Here is a 24,331-nt window from a genome sequence, read left to right as displayed (position 1 = left end):
TCTAGTGGTTTCCTATTAGTGAGGTAACAAATTTACAACAAACTCAGTGGCTTAAAACAACACAATGTATTATCTTTCAGTTCTGGAGGTCAGAAGTCTCACAAGGTGTCCTCAGGGCTGCATTCCTTTTGGGCCTTCTGAGGGCTCTCAGGGAGAAACCATTCCCCTGCCTTTTCAAACTTCTAGAGGCGGCCTGCAGCTCTTGGCCCCTTTCTTCCATCTTCAAAGCCAGCAATAACCAGTCGAATCTTTCTCACATCAGATCACTCTCTTTCTTGCCTTCTTTCACTTATAAGGACCCTCATGATTACACTGGGCTCACCCAGAGAATCCAGGATGATCTCCCCATCTCAAAATACTTAAATTTAATCACATCCACAAAGTCTCTGTTGCCATGTAAGGTGACATATTCCAGGTCCTGTGGTTTGGGACATGGACATCTTTTGAGGGGGCATTATTCTGCCTTATCAAATACCCCCTCCTTCACCAGACCTCTCTGGTGATTGCCAGTGTCCCCACACTGGAGCCACAGAGGTGGACCAATGGGGTTTACCATTGAAGGAGACAAGGTGCCCACCCTGTGGGGGAGAAGAGCATGTCGACAATTATTTAAGACTGAGTGATTCTTGTAATAATAAAAATAACAGTACCATCACCATTAACCTCACAGTTACTCTGTTCCAGATGTTAGCGGATCACATTACATGAATCATGCTTTTCTCACACCAACTGCATGATGTAAATTCAACTTTTATCACCACTATACAGATGGGCAAACTGAGGCTCTGAGTGCCTTCCATGTTCTCATCAGCCCTGAGTACAGTCCTTTGTCTTCCTGATCTTCCTCTCCCTCTTCCTCCTCATTACTAGGCCCAGTATCTTGATCTCACAGTGGCCTCTCTCTGTCCTGAGCCCTCGGCTCTCAGCCTGGCTGTTACTGGACCACCTCCTATAACCTCTCCACTTCCCATTCTTGATGTCTGTGATGCAGGGTGAGTCCAGGTCCAAAACCGAGGATGCTGCTAAGTTAAATCAGCCTTTTGCTTTCATTCATGGAAGCCTGCTTGAAGCCTTGGCCCCACAGGAGGTCTTGGCATCACCAGGCACAGCTCAGCCACCAACTGTCCACATTACAGTGATACCTGCCTTTGCCAGCAGGGGAATCTCATCTCCAAGACTGGGAAAGTGTCTAAGAACACAGAGGAGGGACAGAGGCGAAAACATTCACACCTGAGAAGGTCACAGGCCTCTGGGTGTGTGAGCCCCAGGCCTGGGTGTCCCTTGGGGCCTCCTTCTGTGTGGACAGCTGGGGGCAGCCTAAGGTCAGCTCTGCCTCTTGCTCCTGGGGGACCCTGGAAGACTCTGGTCTAAGAGCAGGGTCTTTTGCAGATGGCTATCCCAATTTGGAGGGGGCAGCATGGATTTGATTCCTGGTCAAGTAACTAGATCTCACATGCTGCAATGAAGATAGGAAATCAAGCATGCTGCAACTAAGATCCGGCACAGCCAAATAAATAAATATAAAAAAAACTAAAAATGAAAAAAAATCATACAGTAAAATTGACCTTGGGAGTTCTGTGAGTCTTAACATGTGTGGATTCATGTAACTACCACCACATTCAGGATGCATGACTGTCCTATCACCCTACAGAACTTCCCTGTGCTGCCCCTTCATAGCCACACCTTCACATACAAATATGACTAAATGATATTTTACAAAGGGGTGTCTATAATCCTTTGCCAATACTACACTGTCTTGATTACTGTAACTTTATAGTAATTCTTAAAAGCCTTGTTGGGGCTTCCCAAGTGGCGCTATGGTAAAGAACCTGCCTGCCAATGTGGGAGACAGTAAAAGACATGGGTTTGATCCCTGGGTTGGGAAGATGCCCTGAAGGACAGCATGGCAATCCACTCCAGTATTCTTGCCTGGGAAGTCCCATGGACAGAGGAGCCTGGCAAGCTACAGTCCATAGGGTCCCATAGAGTTGGACAGAACTGAAGCAACTTTTCATGAAAAACCATGTTAGTCCTTCAATTTTGATCCTCCTTTTCAAAATTATTTTGACAATTGTAGTTGTTTTTTCACATACATTTTATTCTCTATTTTTTTTTAAATTAAAAAATGTCTTTTGGCCACGCCACACAGCTTATGCAATCTTAGTTCCCCAAACAGGGATTGAACTCTAGGCCCTTGGCAGTGAAAGCACAGAGTCCTAACCACTGGAAAGCCAGGGAATGTCCTTCACATACATTTTATTTATTTTTTTTTCACTTTTTTTTTTCACATACATTTTAGAACCAATTATTCTGTATTTAAAAAATTCCTGCTGAGATTTTGAATGGAATTGTATTAAATCTAAAGATCAATTTGGGGAAAATTGACATCCTAACTACATCGAATCTGTCCGTCCATAAACACTATATTCTTTTGTTTAGGCCTTCTATTTCTTTCATCAGCTTCTTGTAGTTTTCAACATCCACAGATCCTGTACATGTTTTGTTAGATTTTTTGAGGAGCTGTTGTAAAAGAGTATTGTGTGTGTGTGTTTAAATTTTGGTTTTGTCTCTTGATAGCATATAGAAATAAGCTTGATTTTTGTATGTTGAGCACTATTTTCTCATCCCCGTTCTGCCACTGAACCCACACACTAAGATTTTTATTTGGCTATCATATTTTTCACTTCTAAAATTTCCATTTATTTCTTGCACTATTCTCTGTGCCAAGATTTCCTGTTTCTCCATTTGTTTCAAAAATGTTCATGATTAATTTGTTGAAGCATTAAAAAAAATAGGTGCTTTAAGGACTTCCTTGGTGGACCAGTGGTTCATAATCTGATTTTCAAAGCAGCGGAGGCAGGTTTGGTTCCTGGTCCAGAAACTAAGATCCCACATGCCTCCGGGCCAACTAAGCCCACACACCACAACTAGAGAAAGCCTGGGTGCCACAACCAAGACCCAGTGCAGCCAAAGCACAAAAACCAAGATGATATCAGGGTTTCCCTGATGGCTTAGTGGTAAAGAATCCGACTGCCAATGCAGGGGACACAGGTTTGATCCCTGATCCAGGAAGATCCCACATGCCAAGGGACCACTAGGTCTGTGTGCAAAAACTACTGAGTCAGCGCTCTAGGGCCAGTGAGCTGTGACTACTGAAGCAGGCACCTAGAGCTGGTGCTCCACAAGGGAAACCACTTCAGTGAGAAACCTGTGCACCACAACTAGAGAGTAGCCCCTGATCTCTGGAACTGTAGAACACCCATGAGCAGCAATAAAGACCCAGCACAGCCATAAATAAACACATCTTTAAAATAAGACGATGTCAGATAATACTTGTCATCTTAGTCTTTCCTACATTGGTGTCATTTGATTGTCTTTCCCATGTAAGCTCAGATTTTCCTGGTTTTTCACATTTTGAGCAAATTTTTTCACTTTAAAAATTTAATACAATTTTAGAAGTTATTTTCCACTTACAGTTATTATAGAATATTGGTTATATTCCCCCTGTTGTATAATACATTAAGCCTATCTTGCACCCTATAGTTTGCACTTCCAATGCCTCTACCCCTATATTGCCCCTCCCCCCACTGGTATGCAGTAGTTTGTTCTCTATACATATGAGTCTGCTTTTTTGTTTTATTCACTAGTTTGTTGTATTTTTTAGATTCTACATCTAAGTGATATCATACAATATTTGTCTTTCCCTGACATTTCACTTAGCATAATACCCTCCACATTCCTCCATGTTGCTGCATTCTTTTTTATGGCTGAGTATTATTCCCTTGTATGTATCTATCGCGCATCTTTATCTATTCATCTCTTTGGGTACGCTTTGGCTGTTTCCATGTCTTCACAACTATACATAACGCTGCTATGAACATTGGGGCACATGCCTGTTTCCCAATTAGTGTTTTTGTTTCTTTTGGATATATATACCCAGGGGTGGGATTGCTGGGCCACATGGTAGTTCTGTTTTTATTTTCTTGAGTATTTCTGATCAATTTTGAATCATACATTGGACATTTTGAATATTAGGTTCTGAGGCTTGTGCTTAGCCATGTCTGATTCTTTGCAACCCCATGGACTGTAGCCTGCCTGGCTCCTCTGTCTATGGGGATTCTCCAGGCAAGAACACTGGAGTGGGTTGCCTTGCCCTCCTCCCAGGAATCTTCCCAACCCAGAGATCGAACCCAGGTCTCCTGCATTGCAGGTGGATTCTTCATTGTCTGAGCCACCAGGGAAGCCCAAGAATACTAAAGTGGGTAGCCTAACCCTTCTCCAGGGAATCTTCCTGACTCAGGAATATAGCCGGGGTGTCCTGCATTGCAGGTGGATTCTTTACCAGCTGAGCTACCAGGGAATGTGTAAATTCTATGCAGTATATTGTACTTTGGTTTTAGCAGGCATTATATCTCACTTCACAGGCAACCACCACAGCCCTCGTCCTAGTGGCAGGGCTGGGATAATGGAAAACAGTACACCAGAGTGGAAAGGGACAGTAGAAAGTAGGGCGAGGCTTGGGGGCGTTACTTGAGGCACCTGTGCCCTGGAAGAACCAGAGCTGCTGACAGAGCACAGATACGAAAGTCATCTGTGGTTGGGGGTGGGGGTGGTAATCCGTTGGGGGAGTTGGGCGGGGAAACCAGCCCACGGGGTGCACGAGAGACATAGTGAGCAAACCCAGGGTTGCGCCCTTGCCCGTCGGCCCTTGCGGTGCAGCGTGTTGGAAGGTGGTCTGGGTGCCGAGCTGTTCGGGTCGCGTCTTAACGTCTGGGTTCTTTCTACCTGGCTGAGACTCACCAGGTAGGGCCACAGATCTTCCTTGTCTGGAGTTTAAGTGTGCGTGCTTGTGAGGGCAAGCCAGCGGGTTTCTGGCGAGTCGGGCAGTGCGGTGCGGTCTTTAGTTTCTGAGGAGAAAGGTCCTCGAGTTGTCTTTCTCCTTGCAGGTGTCACGGCCGCCATAGCTCTTGTTGTGGTGGCGGGCGAGAGAGGTTGGTGGGCGGACGAGATCAGGGAGTCAGATGAAGGTGGGGTGAGTCTTGGGGTGCTATTGGAGGTATCTGGGTCCTGGAGGCCTTAGAACTGACAACAGAGCACAGAAATGGGAGTTATCCATTGAGGGAGGCTGGGGGGGAGTCTTCCCTGCGGGGAGCGGGGAGGGGCGGGGAAACCAGCGCACACGGCGCACGAGAAACGCAGTGCGCATGCCCAGGGTTGCCTGCCTGGGTCGGCCATTGGCGTGCCGCGTGTGTAACGTGGTCTGGGTGCCGAGCTGTTCGGGTCGCGTCTTAAGGTCTGGGTTTTTTCTACCTGAGTGAGACTCACCAGGTAGGGCCACAGATCTTCCTTGTCTGGAGTTTAAGTGTGCGTGCGTGTGAGGGCGAGCCAGCGAGTTTCTGGCGAGTCGGGCAGTGCGGTCTTTAGCCTCCGAGGAGAAAGGTCCTCGAGTTGTCTTTCTCCTTGCAGGTGTCATGGCCGCCATAGCTCTTGTCGTGGTGGCGGGCGAGGGAGGGTGGTGGGCGGACAAGGTCAGGGAGTCAGATGAAGGTGGGGTGAGTCTCGGGGTGCTTTTGGAGGTATCTGGGTCGTGGAGGCCTTAGAACTGATGACGGAGCACAGAAACGGGAGTTATTCATTGCGGGGGGCGGGGGGGAGTCATCCATGCAAAGAGCGGGGAGGGGCGGGGAAGCCGGCGCACGAGAGACGCAGTGCGCATGCCCAGGGTTGCCTGCCTGGGTCGGCCATTGGCGTGCCACGTGTGTAACGTGGTCTGGGTGCCGAGCTGTTCGGGTCGCGTCTTAAGGTCTGGGTTTTTTCTACCTGAGTGAGACTCACCAGGTAGGGCCACAGATCTTCCTTGTCTGGAGTTTAAGTGTGCGTGCGTGTGAGGGCGAGCCAGCGAGTTTCTGGCGAGTCAGGCAGTGCGGTCTTTAGCCTCTGAGGAGAAAGGTCCTCGAGTTGTCTTTCTCCTTGCAGGTGTCATGGCCGCCATAGCTCTTGTCGTGGTGGCGGGCGAGGGAGGGTGGTGGGCGGACAAGGTCAGGGAGTCAGATGAAGGTGGGGTGAGTCTCGGGGTGCTTTTGGAGGTATCTGGGTCGTGGAGGCCTTAGAACTGATGACGGAGCACAGAAACGGGAGTTATTCATTGCGGGGGGCGGGGGGGAGTCATCCATGCAAAGAGCGGGGAGGGGCGGGGAAGCCGGCGCACGAGAGACTCAGTGCGCATGCCCAGGGTTGCCTGCCTGGGTCGGCCATTGGCGTGCCGCGTGTGTAACGTGGTCTGGGTGCCGAGCTGTTCGGGTCGCGTCTTAAGGTCTGGGTTCTTTCTACCTGGCTGAGACTCACCAGGTAGGGCCACAGATCTTCTTTGTCTGGAGTTTAAGTGTGCGTGTGTGTGAGGGCGAGCCAGCGAGTTTCTGGCGAGTCGGGCAGTGCGGTCTTTAGCCTCTGAGGAGAAAGGTCCTCGAGTTGTCTTTCTCCTTGCAGGTGTCGCGGCCGCCATAGTTCTTGTCCTGGTGGGAGAGGGAGGTTGGTGGGCGGACGAGGTCAGTGAGTCAGATGAAGGTGGGGCGAGTCCCGGGTAAATTATTTGTTGTGTCTGGGTCTTGGAGTTTCTGGAACTGACCACAGCACAGAATCCAGAGGCGGTTGCAGGGCTCGGGACCTGGGGGCGGGGAAGGAGGTAATGGAAAGGTCTAGAAACGGACCACTGTGAGGGTTGTGACTACATTGGGAGATTTGTAATTCTTCGAAAAGGGTGCAAAGGAAGGCGAGTGTCTCGTAGAATCTTAATTTCCATAGCTCGACTCTGCCATTTTAGTGCAAAAATAGCTATAGATAAAATGTAAATGAGTGTGTGTAGTTTTGTTTTCCAATAAAACTTTATGGTGGGGGAGGGGGGAGAAAGGGCTTGGCAAATGAGAACGTGACACTCTATCAATAGTCACTCAAGTTTTAAATTTCCAGCAGTGTTTCACTAAATGTCTCCATGATGGTGAATCAAGCTGTGAAATAAAAGCTCATCAGAAATGTATTCTTGGTAATTCCCTGATCATTCGTGGTTAGGATTCCATGCTTTACTGCGGTGGGCCTGGGTTCAAACCCTGGTCTGGGAACTAAGATCCCAAAAGCCACGTGGCGTGTTTTAAAAAAAGTATATGTGTGTATATATGTTCTTTTACTGTTTTAAGATTATTTTTCTACTTAGCCATAACATAAACAGTTGCTTTTGCAAGTTGCCAGATTTCCTGTAATTGGAAAGCGCACACACAATTAAATTATCTTGAAAGTTATTTTGAAAATATTTTCAGTTTTACAAAAATAGTATACATCATCATTTGGCCAGGGAAGTGTTCATAGATAATTTTCCTCTTAAGGGCATTTTCTAAATGACAATATTCTGTTTTCAGTGGGAAATATGAGTCGGAGAGTGAAGTCAACATACAGGCCTAAAGGAAGAGGTTTTGGTCGTCAATATCCCAAGGCCCTTGTAAGTGCGGTTTTAAGTATTTTAACATTTAATGTTTTTTATTATTACACATTAATTCCTGTAAGTATTGTTGAACAGTGTAATGATAACGGTATTCCATGTAATAAGGAACGTTGATCCAGGAGGATTACATTCTGGTGTTGCCTGGATGTATGCTGTTACGTTTCTGGGGAATGTGATTGATGACAGTCTTCTCTAGCTTATTAACAACAAAATTGCACACATCCATCCCAACATTGGTTAAAATAGCTTCTGGAGTTAAAACAGCTTCTGGAGTCTGTGGGTAACTGTTAGAGTAGCCTCACTGTGGGAAGAGTAAGTTTATTAAGAGTAACTGAATAATATTTGAAAAATGTTTTCAGATTTATTTATGATCAAATATATGTTTATATTCTGTATACTTATATTGTTGACACTTATTAGTAACACAACTTTTCATTTGTGCACACACATCTGTAGATCGAGGTTGAGGAACCTGAAGAGGAGCCACCAATTGAAAGAAAGAACATTACACCTGGTCAAGAGGGAGGTCAAGAGAGAGAGGATGAAGGAGCATCTGCACTTCCAGGTGAAGGGAAAGGGAAGAGGAATGCTTCTGGGTGGGTGGGTGTGTGTGTGTGTGTGTGTATGCATGCATGTATGCACGCACTTTTATGTCTCATGTATTATGATATACTAGTAGTAGAAGGAAAGAAAGCAATAGAAAGGGATCTCAAACATGGCCTGAGAATTGGTTGGAAAAGTGAAGAGAGTATAGTTTGTAGCTTAGGGTAGTCCCTCACTATAATAAATTTTCTCTATTTTATAAATGAGAAAATTGAGTGAGGCTCAAGGATTGTGTTTGTCAAAGAGCATTTGACTATTGAATACAAAAATCTGTATTTCACTCCAAAGTTTTGAGTCTCCTTATCTTGAATATGGCTGTAAAAAAGGTAAATGATTTTGCTTAAAACTCAAATGTCTGTACTGTAATGTTTCTGAGTATTGGCCCAGTTCAACGTAGTAGGACAGAGACTCCAGAAATGAGTCATGAATGATAGCCATTGTTTATGTAATTGATATTTTTACATGGAAGTTTGATAAAAGCTGACTAGTTCAGCGTACTGGCATACTGGTTTAGTATGATTTTTTTAAAAAAATAATTAGTTTTGGTTGTGTTCTGCCTTCATTGCAGCACATGGGCTCTCTCTTGTTCCAGTGAGCAGATAGCCCTTCAGAAAATTACGTTTTAATTGTAATTGAAATCCTATATGTGGTGTAGACTTCAGGCTTTGTAGATAGCTGAGGCTCACTGTTTTTAGTACACTACAGCAAAATACAGAAATAATTATTCTTAGACTGACATTTAAAATAAAGGTTTCATAAATCAGGAAAACAAATATGTAAAGTCCATTCCTAGTTTCTGCTAATGATGCATTATTGAACTATACAGTTAAAAATGGTTAAGGTGGTAAATTTTGTTGTTTGTTTTTTTGTTGTTGTTGTCTAAAAAATTTTTTTGAGCATGCCACATGACTTAGTGGGATCTTAGTTCCCTGACCATGGATTGAACCTGGGCACTTGTCAATGAAAGTGCGCAGTACTAACCACTGGACCTCCAGGGAATTTCCTGTTAATATGCTTTTAAACCACAATTAAAAATAATTCTTGTCTTCCTGAAGTACAATGTAGATGTCATATTTTCTCTTTAGTTTTTACTTTATATTTCTAAAATATAAAATTTACATAAAATTTGCAAGCCTAGAACAATTAACTGATAATTTTCACCTAGATTTACCAATTGTTAATAGTTTTTACCACATTGGTTTCATATCCTCATCCCTTCCCCGTATGTATATACACACACACATACACACTTATTGATGTGTTTGCTCTTTTTAATACTGAGTCATTTAGATAAAGGTTCACATATTACGACCTTTTACTGTAAGTACAATAATGTATATATAGCCCAAGAACAAAGAAAAAGCCATTCTTTGGCTGGTCACTGTACGGTTATCAAAATCAAGAAATTAGTGAGTATATGCAATCATTAAATACACAGTGTATATTCAAATATCTCCAGTTGTCCTGATAATTTCCTTCATAGAATTTTTTTGGATCCAGAGTTCAGTCAAGGATCATGTAATGTATTTAGTCGTCATGTCTATTTAATCATCTTTAATCTGGAATGGTTCTTTAGATTTTCTGTCATTCAACACTACATTTTTGAAGAGGAACGTAGCAGTCAGTTTGCAGAATGTTGATCAATTTGAGGTATTTTTTTAAGGCTCTTTTTCCCCCACTCAGTATTTATTGTTATCTGCTCATGCCATGTAAGAGAGTTCACAGTCTAGTCAGAGATCCAACAGGTCATTGGTAATAAGTACAGTCACAGTTACAGTATGCATAAGTACAAAAGGAGTATCTAATTTGTTTGAGGGTAGTCTTGCGAAAGGAAGAGGGGTAATAAAACCCTGTTTTCCTGGTGTTTGGTAACAGTCTTCTGAAATAATGCTCTTGTGATTCTCATGCATCAATTTATTACCGCTAAGGCGTTTATTTCATAATCCTGAAGAAATGAAAATTACCATTTCCTTATTCATATCTCTATGTTTTATTTTTGAATGAATACTACCATTCCCTTATTCATATCTCACGTTTTATTTCTTAAATTGTTAAACTTTTTATTTGCAAGGCCCTGCCCAGGAGGCTGTTCAACAAGAACTGGCTGAGCCAAAGACCGGTGAGCGTGAAGATGGTCCTGATGTCAAGGGGAAGGGACTGCCAAATCCAGAGCCCATGAAAATGCCAGAAGCGGGTATGTTATCTTATTAAGCATGTGAATTACAGAGTGTCTGTTTTTCACAATATTATATTTTTAATAATATAGAGATAACCTTACTGTTATTTTAATAACAGTTCACATAAATACAGATGATTTGAAATGTAGTTCAGAGCTTAAATGCCTGACTTATGGACCATCAGGTATAGAAACAAATTGGGTCAAAGCCATACTGAATTATAAAAGCGTTTTCTTTTCAGTATAAGGCTTTCAACCAACAGTTAATAATTTCCAGATATTTTTACAGAGCTCTGCATTTAACAAATATGTAATGCATTTGTAACACACATCAGTTTGTATGAAATATACTGAAACCCTGAAGTAGGTTCTAGTACCAACTCTAGTAACATAATTCGTGTGACTCTTGGGCAAACCCCTTAACTTCTAAACTCATCTTTGCTATTCTAAAAATAGTGACTTCAAATCAGATATTGAAAAATTATTTTTAGTTCTCCATTTTGCTTATTCTGGTTCTGTTGCATATAATACAAAGATATGAGATTTTTTTTTATTATAAATCATCAAATCCTGACCTGGGTCAAATTACATTTGAAGTTTTATCACTACTAAGAAAATGAACAAAAACACTTTGCTTGATGTTTGTTTTTCTGTTCAAGTTCTGATGACTCTCCTCAGATTCTGTTGAATTCTGAATTCTCTGGCTCTTAAAGACAATTGCATTTTATTTTTTCCCAGTTTTATTTATGTATAATTGACAAAATTGTAAACAGTTGCATTTTAAATCTTGCATGAAGTCTCAAATGACTGAATAATAAAGTATCAATAGTCAGTCTAATTTCTAATCTTTGCGGCTGATCAAGTAGAGAGAGAGCATGTAGTTAGGGATGCTCAAGGTTAGTGTTAGTAACATAATCTATGCTGAGTACGCTCCCTATCTCCACTATCAGTCTTAATAAACTACTGTTCCTAGTAAAATGTGGACACTGATATAATCACCTCTAACAAAAGCCTCTTGATGAAAGTGAAAGAGGAGAGTGAAAAGGTTGGCTTGAAGCTCAACATTCAGAAAACAAAGATCATGGCATCTGGTCCCATCACTTCATGGGAAATAGATGGAAAAACAGTGGAAACAGTGTCAGACTTTATTTTTTTGGGCTCCAGAATCACTGCAGATGCTGATTGCAGCCATGAAATTAAAAGACGCTTACTCCTTGGAAGGAAAGTTATGACCAACCTTGATAATATATTAAAAAGCAGAGACATTACTTTTCCAACCAAGGTCCGTCTAGTCAAGGCTATGGTTTTTCCCGTGGTCATGTATGGATGTGAGAGTTGGACTGTGAAGAAAGCTGATCGCCGAAGAATTGATGCTTTTGAACTGTGGTGTTGGAGAAGACTCTTGAGAGTCCCTTGTACCACAAGGAGATCCAACCAGTCCATTCTAAGGGAGATCAATCCTGGGTGTTCATTGGAAGGACTGATGCTAAAGCTGAAGCTGCAATTCTTTGGCCACCTCATGCGATGAGTTGACTCACTGGAAAAGACTCTGATGCTGGGAAAGGTTGGGGGCAGGAGGAGAAGGGGACGACCGAGAATGAGATGGCTGGATGGCATCACCGACTCGATGGACATGAGTTTGAGTGAACTCCGGGAGGTGGTGATGGACAGGGAGGCCTGGCGTGCTGTGATTCATGGGGTTGTGGAGAGTCGGACACGACTGAGCGACTGAACTGAACTGAACTGAACCATGTCAAATAGGGCATGAAAATTTTGTGCCTTGAGGCATTAAATTGGTAAGATTGAATTTCAAAGATCATAAGTGAAGCACTTGATGTTTAGGGAAGAAGTTACCCTGCATTAGTCTTGTAAATATTTTCACTTTACAATTCTGGTCCATTTTACAAGACAGTTTTCAGGCTACTTTCAGGAACCTGTTGAACATGGCTAAGATGTATTATAGGAAGATCATAGCCTTAAATACATATGCTATTAAAAAAGGAAAAGGTAATAAACTACATGAACGTTCAATATAAAAAAAAAATAATAAAAGGCAGAAACCTAAGGGGAAAGGAAGGAGATTCTTAAGACAGGTATGAATCATTAGGAGAAGGAAAAATAATACAAGCAATAAATCAAGATTGCTCTTTAAAAATATATTTGTGAGTAGAAGACCCACTATTTTAAATGATCTTGGAGAAAATACAAAATGCCAAGTATCCATAATAAGGATTATGAAAAAGACAAATATTTGCAATATTATCTATCTGGATATTTGGCTTTCCAGGTTTTTGTCTCCTTCTAGACTGAGAAATGGTACTGTTTTCTTTTACAATGTGATGTTACCTTTGATGGTAATGGCTTAAAACTAGCCTAACCACATAATTTATTATGCAAACTGGAATGCTTTAAGTGTGTATAAAGAGTCACTACTCATAGTTACAGCAGGAGTATGGATGCAAACAGGGATAAATGGTTAAGCTACTACTAGGTAAGGGCTAAACTGGCTCATAGAGAATTTTTGTATTCTGTATTAGTGCCAAAACAAATGCAGTACTAGCTTTTCTGTTTTTCATTTAAGCAATTCTAAGTGTGACGTTATTGTTTTAGATATCCTATATTAAGAATATTTGTTCAAGTAAAAACATTTAAATGAACTTTAAAAAATTTTTTTTTGTTTCTTAGGTTTTTTTTTTATGTAATTAATTTATTTTTTATTGGAGGCAAATTATTTTACAATATTATATTGGTTGGTTTTGCCATACATTGATATGAATTTGCCCCGGGTTTACATAAGTTCCCCCTCCTGAACCCCCCTCCCACCTCCCTCCTCCCTTTATCCTCCCTCTGGGTCATCCCCGCATGCCATCCCCGAGCATCCTATAACATGCATTGACCCTGAACTAGTGATTCGTTTCACATATGACAACATACGTGTTTCAATGCCATTCTCCCAAATCATCCCACCCTCACCCTCTCCCATAGAGTCCCAAAGACTGTTCTATACATCTGTGTCTCTTTTGCTGTCTCGTATACAGGGTTATCATTTGCATCTTTCTAAATTCCATATATATGTGTTAGTATACTGTATTGGTGTTGTTCTTTCTGGCTTACTTCACTCTGTATAATAGGCTCCAGTTTCATCCACCTCATTAGAACTGATTCAAATGTATTCTTTTTAATGGCTGAGGTTTTTTTTTTTAATTTCGTTGAATTTTTACTAAAAATATAAAAAATTGTACTTTCTACTTAAAACTACTTCTGAATAGAAGCATTGGGTTTATCAGTTCTGAACTTGAATAGTCTCTTTGTTTTTCTGTACCACTAGAAAGAGTGATGTGTTTAGCAAATGTTAATGTGCCTGAAAGTCTACCTTCAAAGTCTCTACAGAGGTTTAACTGTAGATAAGCCAAGGGTTGGTCATCCTTAGGGTTCTGGTTTTAGTCCGTTTTATAAAACTAAAACTGTAGTGTCCTCTGTATCCCTTTAGTGTCACCTCAATAAAGTTCTAACTAATAATCCCAAATGTTTGTTAATTTACAGGTGAAGGGCCACCACAGATTTGAATGAAGACAAACTATAACCACGCAGGCTGTTAAAATTCTCTCAGTGTTGCATCTGAAACTACGGTAACATTGACTTAAAGTTTGATTGTTAAAATTCTCTCAATGTTGCTTCTGAAACTACTGTAACATTGACTTAAAGTTTTACTGTTAAAATTCTCTCAATGTTGCTTCTGAAACTACTGTAACATTGACTTAAAGTTTGACTGTTAAAATTCTCTCAATGTTGCTTCTGAAACTACTGTAACATTGACCTAAAGTTTGAAACAAAATATTTAATAAAGTCTTGCAGTTTGTCCAAAGAAGTCTTATACATCTTTTGTTAAATTTATTCCTAGGTATTTGATGCTCCTGAAAATTACACCTTTTTGGGAAATATTATATTTTGCTTGATCTGGTATATAGAGACATAATTTTTGTGTGTCATTTTTTTTCTACCCAGTGACCTTGCTAAACATGCTTATTAAGTTCAAAAGTTTAGGTCGTTTTCAGTTTTCAACATACATAATCATATCATCTTTGAATAATAATTTTGTTCCTGTCATTTTAAGCATTATAACTTTTATTTCCTTTTCTCATGGCATTAGGTAGACCCACCTAGTAAAATAATGTTGAATAGAACTGGTGATAGTGTACATCCTTGTTTTATCCCTGATGAGAAATGGGAAATTTTCAGTATTTCCCCATGATGTATAACTCTGTGTTTTTTGTAGATATTTTTTCAAAGTCATTCTATTTTGTAATTATTTTGCTTAGAGTATTCATCTTGATTATATGTTGAATTTCATCAAACACTTAGTGTTTGATCTATTGAGATGATCACTTCCCTGTATTAATATGATAATGATTGTATTACATTGATAGGTTTCTGTTTAAGCCAATTTTATATTCCTAAGATAAACCAATTTTTGTCATGAGTAATCTATGTCCTAATAATTTGTTTAGGATTCTGTGTGTCCTCATGAGTGACCTAGCATATGCTTTTATTTCATGTATTCTTTTTCTTATACTTTGGTATCAAAGTTACATACAATGAGTTGGGAGGTAAAACCTCGAAATTCTCCAGAGCTACACGACTGAGTACCCATCCCTTCAATTTTTGTGAGGTGCCCATTTTCCCTGCCAAGTACCTCTAATGATGTTGTTGCTCTGAAAACTACCTGCTTCTGTTTCTACGCTGATATCTATCTTCAGTACACAGAAAATTAAAAGTCACTGTTCTTGATTTTGATCTGTGCTGTCTGGTCACAAATGGCTGACCAACCCTGGAAAGTGAAAGTTGCTCGTCATGTCTGACTCTAATGTGACCCCATGGACTACACAGTCCATGGAATTCTCCAGGTCAGAATACTGGAGTGGGTAGCGATTTCCTTCTCCAAGAGATCTTCCCAGCCCAGGGATTGAACCCAGGTCTTCTGAACTGCAGGCAAATTCTTTACCAGCTGAGCCACCAGGGAAGCCCAAGGAGACTGGAGCAGGTAGCCTATCCCTTCTGCAGCAGATCTTCCCAACCCAGGAATCGAACCGGGGTTTGCTACGTTGCAGGCGGATTCTTTACCAGCTGAGCTACCCTGGAGCTGTAAACAATTATGACCAGTTTCATTTATTGAATTCTTTTTATCTAATGATAATAGGAGTTACTATCAGTTCAGTTCAGTTCAGTCGCTCAGTCGTGTCCGACTCTCCGCGACCCCATGAATCACAGCACGCCAGGCCTCCCTGTCCCTCACCAACTCCCGGAGTACACTCAAACTCATGCCCACAGAGTCGGTGATGCCATCCAGCCATCTCATTCTCGGTCTTCCCCCTCTCCTCCCGCCCCCAACCTTTCCCAGCATCAGAGTCTTTTCCAGTGAGTCAACTCGTCGCATGAGGTGGCCAAAGTATTGCAGTTTCAGCTTTAGCATCAGTCCCTCCAATGAACATCCAGGATTGATCTCCTTTAGAATGGACTGGTTGGATCTCCTTGCAGTATAAGGGACTCTCAAGAGTCTTCTCCAACACCACAGTTCAAAAGCATCAATTAAAACTCACATTTCCAAAGTATGTATGTGTGCTAGGTTCTTTTACATGTATGACCTTAGCCTCACAAAGAGTTTGTTTTCACAAAACTGAGTTATCTCTTGATTGCAGTAACAAGCAGATTTGGGGGTTCAAGTTCTAAGTTCAAAACCCTTGCTCTTTTCTCAGAGTAGCTCTGGAAGTGTTGAGTACAGAACTGATAGTGTCAGTTATAATTTGATGTGAGTGAGTGAAGTCGCTCAGTCGTGTCTGACTCTTTGCAACCCCATGGACTGTAGCCCACCAGGCTCTTCCGTTCATGGGATTCTCCAGGCAAGAGTACTGGAGTGGGTTGCCATTTCCTTCTCCAGGGGATCTTCCTGACCTAGGGATTGAACCTGGGTCCTCCCGCGTTGTGTGCAGACATTTTACCATCTGAGCTACTTCAGTTATAATCTGATGTTTTTTATAAAATTTTAAAATTACATGAAATTGTTCAATTTAAAAGGCTTTGTTCTCTTGAAGGATTTCCCAATATATGGAGCACAGACTACCTATTACAAATGAAGTGTTGACCCAGATGGTGTTCTAGATGAAATAATTGATATAAAAATAAACCTTTAAAAATAATATGCTTATTTTACAGTGCTACATAAAATAGAACACTAACCTTCTTGGGGACAATTTATGGGGAGTCAGAAAAAACACGCCACAAGCCTCCTGGCAAAATGCCATAGGATCCCTTGTAAATGTGTATTCTTTAGTTGTTCAGAGGTAGGGTGGGAGCAGCCACGAGTCTCTTTCCTCTGCAAAATCCTCCATTGCCTTAACAGTCACAGATCTCACTCAGAAGTCTCCAACTATATACAAAAGAGCAGGTTACATCTCCAAGCTCCCATTTGTATTTTCACACCCCCATAAACAGTTCTGAAAAAGACACTACTGCTTTTTTTTAAAGATTCTGCTTAAGGAGAATCCACCCTGCTTAAGGAGTGATAAATGTAATTATTTCTTCCTCTTAATACAGAGTTAAAGATACTTCCTGACCCAAAAGGACTGAAAAATCTATGGTTTAAATAAAAAGACTAAATGTAGGGTATCCAAATTTGCTATGCACTATGTGACAAGTCCCTAGGCAGTAGAGTTGGATGAAAGGATTAGAACATAGAAGGAAAGGAGCAGGGCATCTCGCTGAGGCCAAATGACTTGGGTCCTACCCACTCTGTTTCCTTACAGGCTGTGACGTGAACTAGCCATTGGTTTTAACCCTGACTCTGACATGCACTGTGTGATGGTAGGAAAGGTATTTATATCTTCGGGTCTCTCCATTTCTAAAATAGGAATTAAAATATTGACACTAAATGATTGCTATGGTGAAATAAGTGAGGGTGGATACATACAGTGTTTGCCATAGGGGATATGACACTGATGGGGCGGATAGACACAAGAGTAGTTGACGTGCAAAGGAGGAACACAGGGAGAGGACCTAGAAAAAAAGTGATGAGTAGGGTGGCCACAAAGCAAGAGGAAAACGAGAGGATACTTTTAAGGGTGAAAGAGGTCAACTGGACTTCCCACACCTCAAGTATGAGTTTACATACTTGATTCTGTTGATATAAGGCTGAGTGACATCTACGCCTTACACTTAGAACTAAAATAACCAAGGACTTCCCTGTGTCCAGTGGCTAAGACTCTGCACTCTCAATGCAGGGGGCCTGCACTCCCAATGCAGGGTTTAATCCCTGGTCAGGGAACTAGATCCCACATGCTGGAGTTTTCATGCCACAACTAAGACCTGGCAGAGCCAAATAAATACTAAATAACAAGATTGGCAGTGTTTATCCAAGAAGTATTCATTGAGAGCCTAGTCTGTTCTTTGGCCTGTTTTTATATAGAAAGACTAGTGAATTAGCTGATGCAGTGCCTAACTTAGGGCTGATCTGAGAAAGTAGCAGTGACAAAGATTCATTATAAATATAAAAGTGGGCAATACACAGGTACTACATAACTTCTGTCAAAAGTGTGGGGTAAAGGGCACAAGCTCCCTGTGTAAGACCACTCTCATCCTTGATGGTCTGCTAGAAGGACACACAGGACTCAGAATCTGTTATACGCATGGTTTGGTTTATTACAGTGAAAGGAAAAAGATCAGAATCAGCAAAGGGAAAAGGTGTATGGGATTTAATCCAGGAGAAACCAGGTGCAAGATTCCCAGGGCTCCCTTCCTGGAGGAGTTGCATGGGGACATATTGCTTATATATTCTCCCAGCAATGATGTGGGACAATAAATGGAAGTTTTGCCAATCAGGACTCTCTGAGCCTTGGTGCCCATGTTTTTTTCTTGGGAGTCAGTCACATAGAAACACGAGTTTATGTGGCTGATCTCGGGCTACTCAGACCATATGCCCCCAGAGCAAAACCAGACATTTACCATCAATCACATTGTTAGGATAAACTTATTTGATCCTGCTGGTAGAGCATGGGATGAGGTCTTAAACACAAAAAGTCTTATCAGGCAAAATATTCCAGGGGCTCAGAAGTTATCTCTTAGGAGCCATCCATGTGCCAATCCCAGAGGCAGGCTTTTCTTTGGTATGTGTAGGAATTGAGCAACCCAGGCCTGCTGAGGTCACCCTTTCCCGCACACCCCCCTTTAAGAGAACAGAAATTTACAGAGAGATTTCCTACAATATCTTGGATATAATGTGTTATCTCCAATAACCAAATGCTGGTTTAATATTTGCCTGGAGAATCCCAGGGACGGGGGAGCCTGGTGGGCTTCCCTCTGTGGGGTCACACAGAGTCGGATACCACTGAAGTGACTTAGCAGCAGTAGCAGCGGCAGGGAGGGAAAATATGTTTTTTCTCTACCCTTCAAAATTCTTGGCTGGGGCTGCTGTAACAAAAGATAACAAGAGAAAAACATATTAATTCATTTAATAAGTTTTACAAGGTCTGAAGTAGTGGATAAACCTGAGCGTTTTATGCTAGATTTGATGAGTCCTGGGAAAATGTGATAAGATAAAAAAGAATGTGAGCTGAGTGTAATAAACTAGGGAAAACATCAAGGCCTGTCTGTTCAGATTCTTGTCAGTGTGTCTGTGTCTTTGGAGATAAGGATGCTCCTTTCCTCTGGGTAGAGGGAGGGCCCCTCTCACATGACAGTTTATGACCTGTTTCAGAGAAAGGTCAGAAAATCCTGCCTGTACCTGCTGTTTCTTAAATTCCTTCCATTTGAAATATTCAACATGCCAAGGTACCATGTTTTGGGGTAGTGTGTCCTGAACCCCATCATCCAATATACTTGATTGGGTATCTAGTGTCGTCATCACTCAGACAAAAACCCATACAACAAACAAAACCAACCAACCAAACCAAACCCAAAGCCAAAAACAATCTTGTTTGAGAATCTGCTGGGAATCAAGCTCCTTGCTTTAGGTGAAGCAGGTTCTGAGGACATAGGAATGATTGATTAATGCAGGATATAAGTTCTAAAAGAGTTCAGAGTTAATGAGTAGAGAACCATCCAGAAGACTATGATAGAACAAGTATGATGAGAGCCAGGGCAGGGGAGTGCCAGGGCAGGCTCAGAATACAGAAGAGAGCTCTGTAGCCCAGGTGGTCAGGAATGGCTTCTCCCAGGGGATGATGTGTGTGCTTTAGGTACTGTTTGACTGTAAGTACATTTCCATCTCTCTGTTACTATCCCTCTTTCATTAAAAAAAAAACTCACTGTTCTACTATCCTCATTTTATAGGTCAAATAATTGAGGATAAGAGAAATATCTTATTCAAAGTCAAATCACTAGTCCCAGTGCAGCTAGTTTTGAACCCAGGACTCTTAGAACCCCTGTGTACTTCTCATTGTGTGTGTGCTCAGTCGTGTCTGACTCTGAGACCCCATGGACTGTAGCGCGCCAGGATCTTGTGTCCATGGGATTTTCCAAGCAAGAATACTGGATTGTGTTGCCATTTCTTCCTCCAGAGGATCTTCCCAACCCAGAGATCAAACCTGCACTGACAGGTGGATTCTTTATCACTGAGCCACCTGGGAAGCCCATGTACTTCTCATTATATCCATCTGTTTGTTTTAAATATTGTCTTCAGTCTTAGTTTGCACTCAATACATGTTTCTTTTTTCTGCTTATGCCATAAACTCTTTCATTTGTCTGGAGTTTATTTATTTATTACAGCTTTAGTGCCAAACTGCTGAAATATTTTTCAAAGTGGCTATATAATTTTGAATTCTCACCAGTAATATATGAGGGTTGCTTCATATCCTCATTAATTCTTGGGATTGTCAGTCTTTTTTATTTTAGCCATTCTAAAAGGGGTATGGAGCTTCCTTGGTGCCTCAGTGATAAAGAATCCACTTGCCAAGCAGGAGACACAGGTTAGATCCCTGGGTCAGGAAGATCCCCTGGAGGAGGAAATGAAAACCCACTACAGTATTCTTGCCTGAGAAATCCCATGGACAGAAGACGGGTTAAGTCCATGGGGGTCGCAAATGAGTTTATACAACTTAGTGACTAAACAACAACAACAAAAGCGGGGTTATAGTGGCATCTCCTTGGGGTTTGAATTTGCATTTCAGTATGTTGCACATATTTTCGTGTGCTAATTTTTCATCCATATGTATTCTTTTATTTTTGGCTGCACTGGGTCTCTGTTGTGTGGGATTTCTCTACTTGTGGTTCACAGGCTTCAGTAGTTGTGGTGCATGGGCTAAGTTGCCCCACAGCATGTGGAATCTTCCCAGACCAGGGATCAAACTCATGTCCCTTGCTTTGGCAGGCAGACAAATTCTTAATCACTGGACTACCAGGGAAGTCTGTCCATATGTATTCTTGTCTGTTCACATTTCTTGTACATATTTTATTGGGTTGTCCTCTTTTTCTTAAGGATTTACTATTTATTTTTACTTAGTATTTTGAAATTTTAAGTAACATCTCTTTGTCTAAGTCTTTATTCATTTGTGTTAGATACACATGGCCTTCATTTCTAAGGGGCATTCTTGCATTATTTCTTTGAGAATTTCCCCTGCCTTTTCCTCTGTTTTCGGTATCTGAAAAGTTTTAAAAATCTAATTCTAGATCACCTTTACTGTTTCACTCCTTTTATCTGTTTATTCACCTTTCTGGAAGATTTGCTCAACTTGTTTTTTCAAGTCTTCCATTGAATGTTTTATATTAACTACCTGATTTCCAAGAGATCTTTTTGAAGTCTGTTTTTTCACTTCAATAAAAAATTTAAACACACAAAGAGCAAAAAGAAAAATCTACTTTTTGGAAATCCCCTGGAAGTCCACTAGTTAGGACTCTGAGATTCCACTGCAGGGGACATGTGTTCAGTCCCTGGTTGGAGAACTCAAGATTCCACAAGCCTTGAGGTGTGGCCAAAAATAAAAATAAAAAAATAATAAAAAGATCTATTTCTCTACTTTTTCTTAATGAATGGATGCTTAAAATATAAACATACATCTAATCCAATTAAGATCTCTTTGTTGAGTTCTGATACCAATATTATGGCAAATTCCTACAAAATCTTGAACATTCATTCATTTTTTTTCCCTCCCCAGTGGAAGAGTTTACAGAACACTGGAGTTGTGTGTTTCCCATAGACTTACAAACCCTGGCATTCCCTAGCCTTGACAACCTTTTGTAAAGGACAAAAGATGGCCCATGGGAGCAGACGTTCTTAAGCTGTATCAACTTTGGAGTATTTCAATGAGCTGAAAGCCAGGGAAAACTGGCTGATGCTTGCTCTTCCCCCCAAGTCACCCAATAACTGTCTGATTCAGAAATAAAGGTGAAGAGGCAGTCAAAGGACAGAAAATGCAGGGTATGAGAGGATGTAGGGAAGTTTTATTTTTATGGAAGAAGATAAATCCTTGACATCTGGTCTGTTTTGACTCAAGTCTACCCATTAAAAGTGTTTGGAAATCTCTTTTTATTGCTCTGGCTTTGGATCACAGACATTTGTCAGGAGCTGTGTGTCTGACTCAGAAGCCTTGTCGAAGACTGGTGTCAACCCCCCTCAGCCAGGGCACCTTGGAGAAGAGATACTTATCTAGGTCCCGGGTAAGGCTTAGAGTTGCACAAACTGGTCTATGTCACAGGAACAAAGGCTTTAGGATGACCGGAGATCACCGGGTGTGTCTGCTGGGCATTGTGAGGCTGAGGATCAGGGGATGAATTCCCCTAAGAGGCACCAGCCCCTCCAGGATGCTCAGTTCAGCTCGGTCAGGGTCATGGGCACCTGGAATTCCAATAGCTGCAGGACAAGCATTTGTAGCAGTTGTGGATAAGCAGCCTCCCCCTCCTGCACGCAACATTCTGCTTTGGGGTCCTGGTAACAACCATTGCTTCATTTAAACAATTATTTATTTTAAAACTGCGTTTAAAGATCGGTAACAAATTTTGCCTTTTAGACCACTTTTAAGTGTACAGTTCTGTGGCATTAAGTACATTTACATTACTGTGAACAATCACTATCATCCATCAACAGAAATCTTCATTTTGCAAAACTGAAACCCTGTACCCATTACACATGAACTTCCCATTTCCCACTCTGTCTCTCTTTCACTCCTGATATTGGTAATTTGTCTTCTCTTTGATTTTTGTTTGTTGTGTTTTTGGTCAGTCTGGCTAGAGTTCTATCAATTTCATTGATCCTTCCAAGGAACAAGTTTTTAAAAAAAATTATTTATTTATTTTTGGCTGTGCTGGGTCTTCATTGCTGTCTGCAGACTTTCTCTAGCTGCGGTGAGTGAGGTCTACTCTTCATTGTGGTGTGAGGGCTTCTCACTGCGGTGGCTTCTCTTACAGAGCACAGGCTCTAGGGTGCATGGGCTTCAGGAGTTATAGCACAAGGGCTCACGGTAGCTGTGGCTCATGGGCTTAGTTGCTCTGTGGCATGTGGAATCTTCCCAGACCAGGGATTGAAGACTGTTTCCCTGACGTTGGCAGGCAGTTTTTTTTTTTTTTTTGAATCTCTGATTCAGAGGTCTAGGATGGGAAGAGGCCGGGAATCTGCATTTCTTTTATTTATTTATTTTTGGATGTGCTGTGTCTTCATTGCTTTGTGAGGGCTTTCTCTAGTTGTGGCCATCAGGGGCTACTCTTTGTTGCAGTGCGCGGTCTGGTTGCGGTGGCTTCTCTTGTTGCAAAGCACAGGCTCTAGGTGCATGGGCTTTAGTAGTTGCAACCTGTGGGCTTGGTAGTTGTGGCGCAAGGGCTCAGGCGAGGGCTCAGTAGTTGTGGTGCATGGGCTTAGCTGCTCCTCAGCTTGTAGAATTTCGGACCAGGGATGGAACTGGTGTCTCCTGCATTGGCAGGTAGATTCCTAACCACTGTGCCACCAGGGAAGTCCCACATTGATTTTTTTCCCCTCTTATTATTCTGTTTTCTTGATTCATTTTCTGTATTATTGCCTTCCGTCAGCTTGGCTTAAGTTTGCCTATTTCTAATTTCATGAGGTGGAAGCTTAAATCATTGATGGGAGGCTTTAATGAGGTTCACGACATGCTGCTTCCAAATATGGCATCTTGCCGTATTGAATACTTTAAGCTGAAGGACTTTGAGAAAACAGCTGAAGTATGGAAGTAACCCTGACCTCCCCACTGCCCTTCTTCCCTGAAACAGATCATACACCCTCATATAAGAAGTTCCCTCCCTATACCCACAAGAAAGGAGCACCTGAACAAACAGGTCTTGCTAACTTTCCCCAGTTTACTACACTTACCACATGCTCTCTGATCCTATCATATTTCTGTCTTCGCTTCATCAGACCTAGAATAGAACTACTCAGGTCTGTTTCTTCAGGTCTTCATTTCCTTATGAAGGCTCCCATGTCATGTAAAATTCATATTAAATAAATTTGCATACTTTTCTCCTGTGATTGTCTTTGTCATTTTAATTTTCAGACCCAGCCAGGGGAGTCTGAGAAAGGTTAGGGGAAGGTCAGGGTTACTTCCTTACTTCTGCTGTTTTCTCAGAGTCCTTTGGCTTAAAGTATTCAAAATCCAAGGTGCCATATTTGGAAGTAGCATGTCTGGAACCTCATCAAAGCCTCCCATCAATGATCTAATCTTCCACCTTATGAAAGACCCTAAGAGGGTCAAGGGAAACTTTTTCCTCTCCTATAAGTGTCTTTTCTAACATAAGCATTTAATGTCATAATTTTTCCTCTAAGCATTGCTTTAGGTACATACCACAAATTCTATTATGTTGTGTTTTCATTGTCATTTAATTTAAAATATTTTCTAATTTTCTTTGAGGTACCCATGGGTTATTTATGTGTCTTTAATTTTCAAACATTTGGAAATTTACCAGATATTTTTGTCATTGATTTCTAGTTTAGCTCCATTACAGCCAGAGAACATACTGTGCATTGTTTCAGTTCTTTTAAATTTGTTAAGATTTTTTTATGACTCAGAATTTGGTCATATGGACATTGATTTTCCTGCCTCCTTCTTTCATTTATAAGGATCTGTGTG

The 24,331-nt window shown here is 41.4% G+C and overlaps 1 protein-coding gene across 1 annotated transcript; it reads left to right on the top strand.

The window, feature by feature from the left end:
- The first annotated feature begins 4,708 nt into the window (after positions 1 to 4,708).
- LOC148773313 (X antigen family member 2-like) lies at positions 4,709 to 13,940 on the top strand. The gene is made up of 5 exons (XM_088834148.1): positions 4,709 to 4,803; positions 7,410 to 7,489; positions 7,949 to 8,057; positions 10,167 to 10,289; positions 13,815 to 13,940. Exons 2-5 carry the CDS (start codon positions 7,418 to 7,420, stop codon positions 13,835 to 13,837), a joined length of 327 nt encoding a protein of 108 aa, XP_088690274.1. The 5' UTR covers positions 4,709 to 4,803; positions 7,410 to 7,417; the 3' UTR covers positions 13,838 to 13,940.
- The last annotated feature ends 10,391 nt before the right edge of the window (positions 13,941 to 24,331 follow it).

This window comes from Moschus berezovskii, chromosome X, assembly GCF_049115385.1.
Source record: "Moschus berezovskii isolate FMDL1 chromosome X, NW_MosBer_1.0, whole genome shotgun sequence".
Taxonomy (NCBI): domain Eukaryota; kingdom Metazoa; phylum Chordata; class Mammalia; order Artiodactyla; family Moschidae; genus Moschus; species Moschus berezovskii.
The sequence above is the reverse complement of the archived record's forward strand: the minus strand, read 5'-3'. Positions and strand labels throughout refer to the sequence as shown.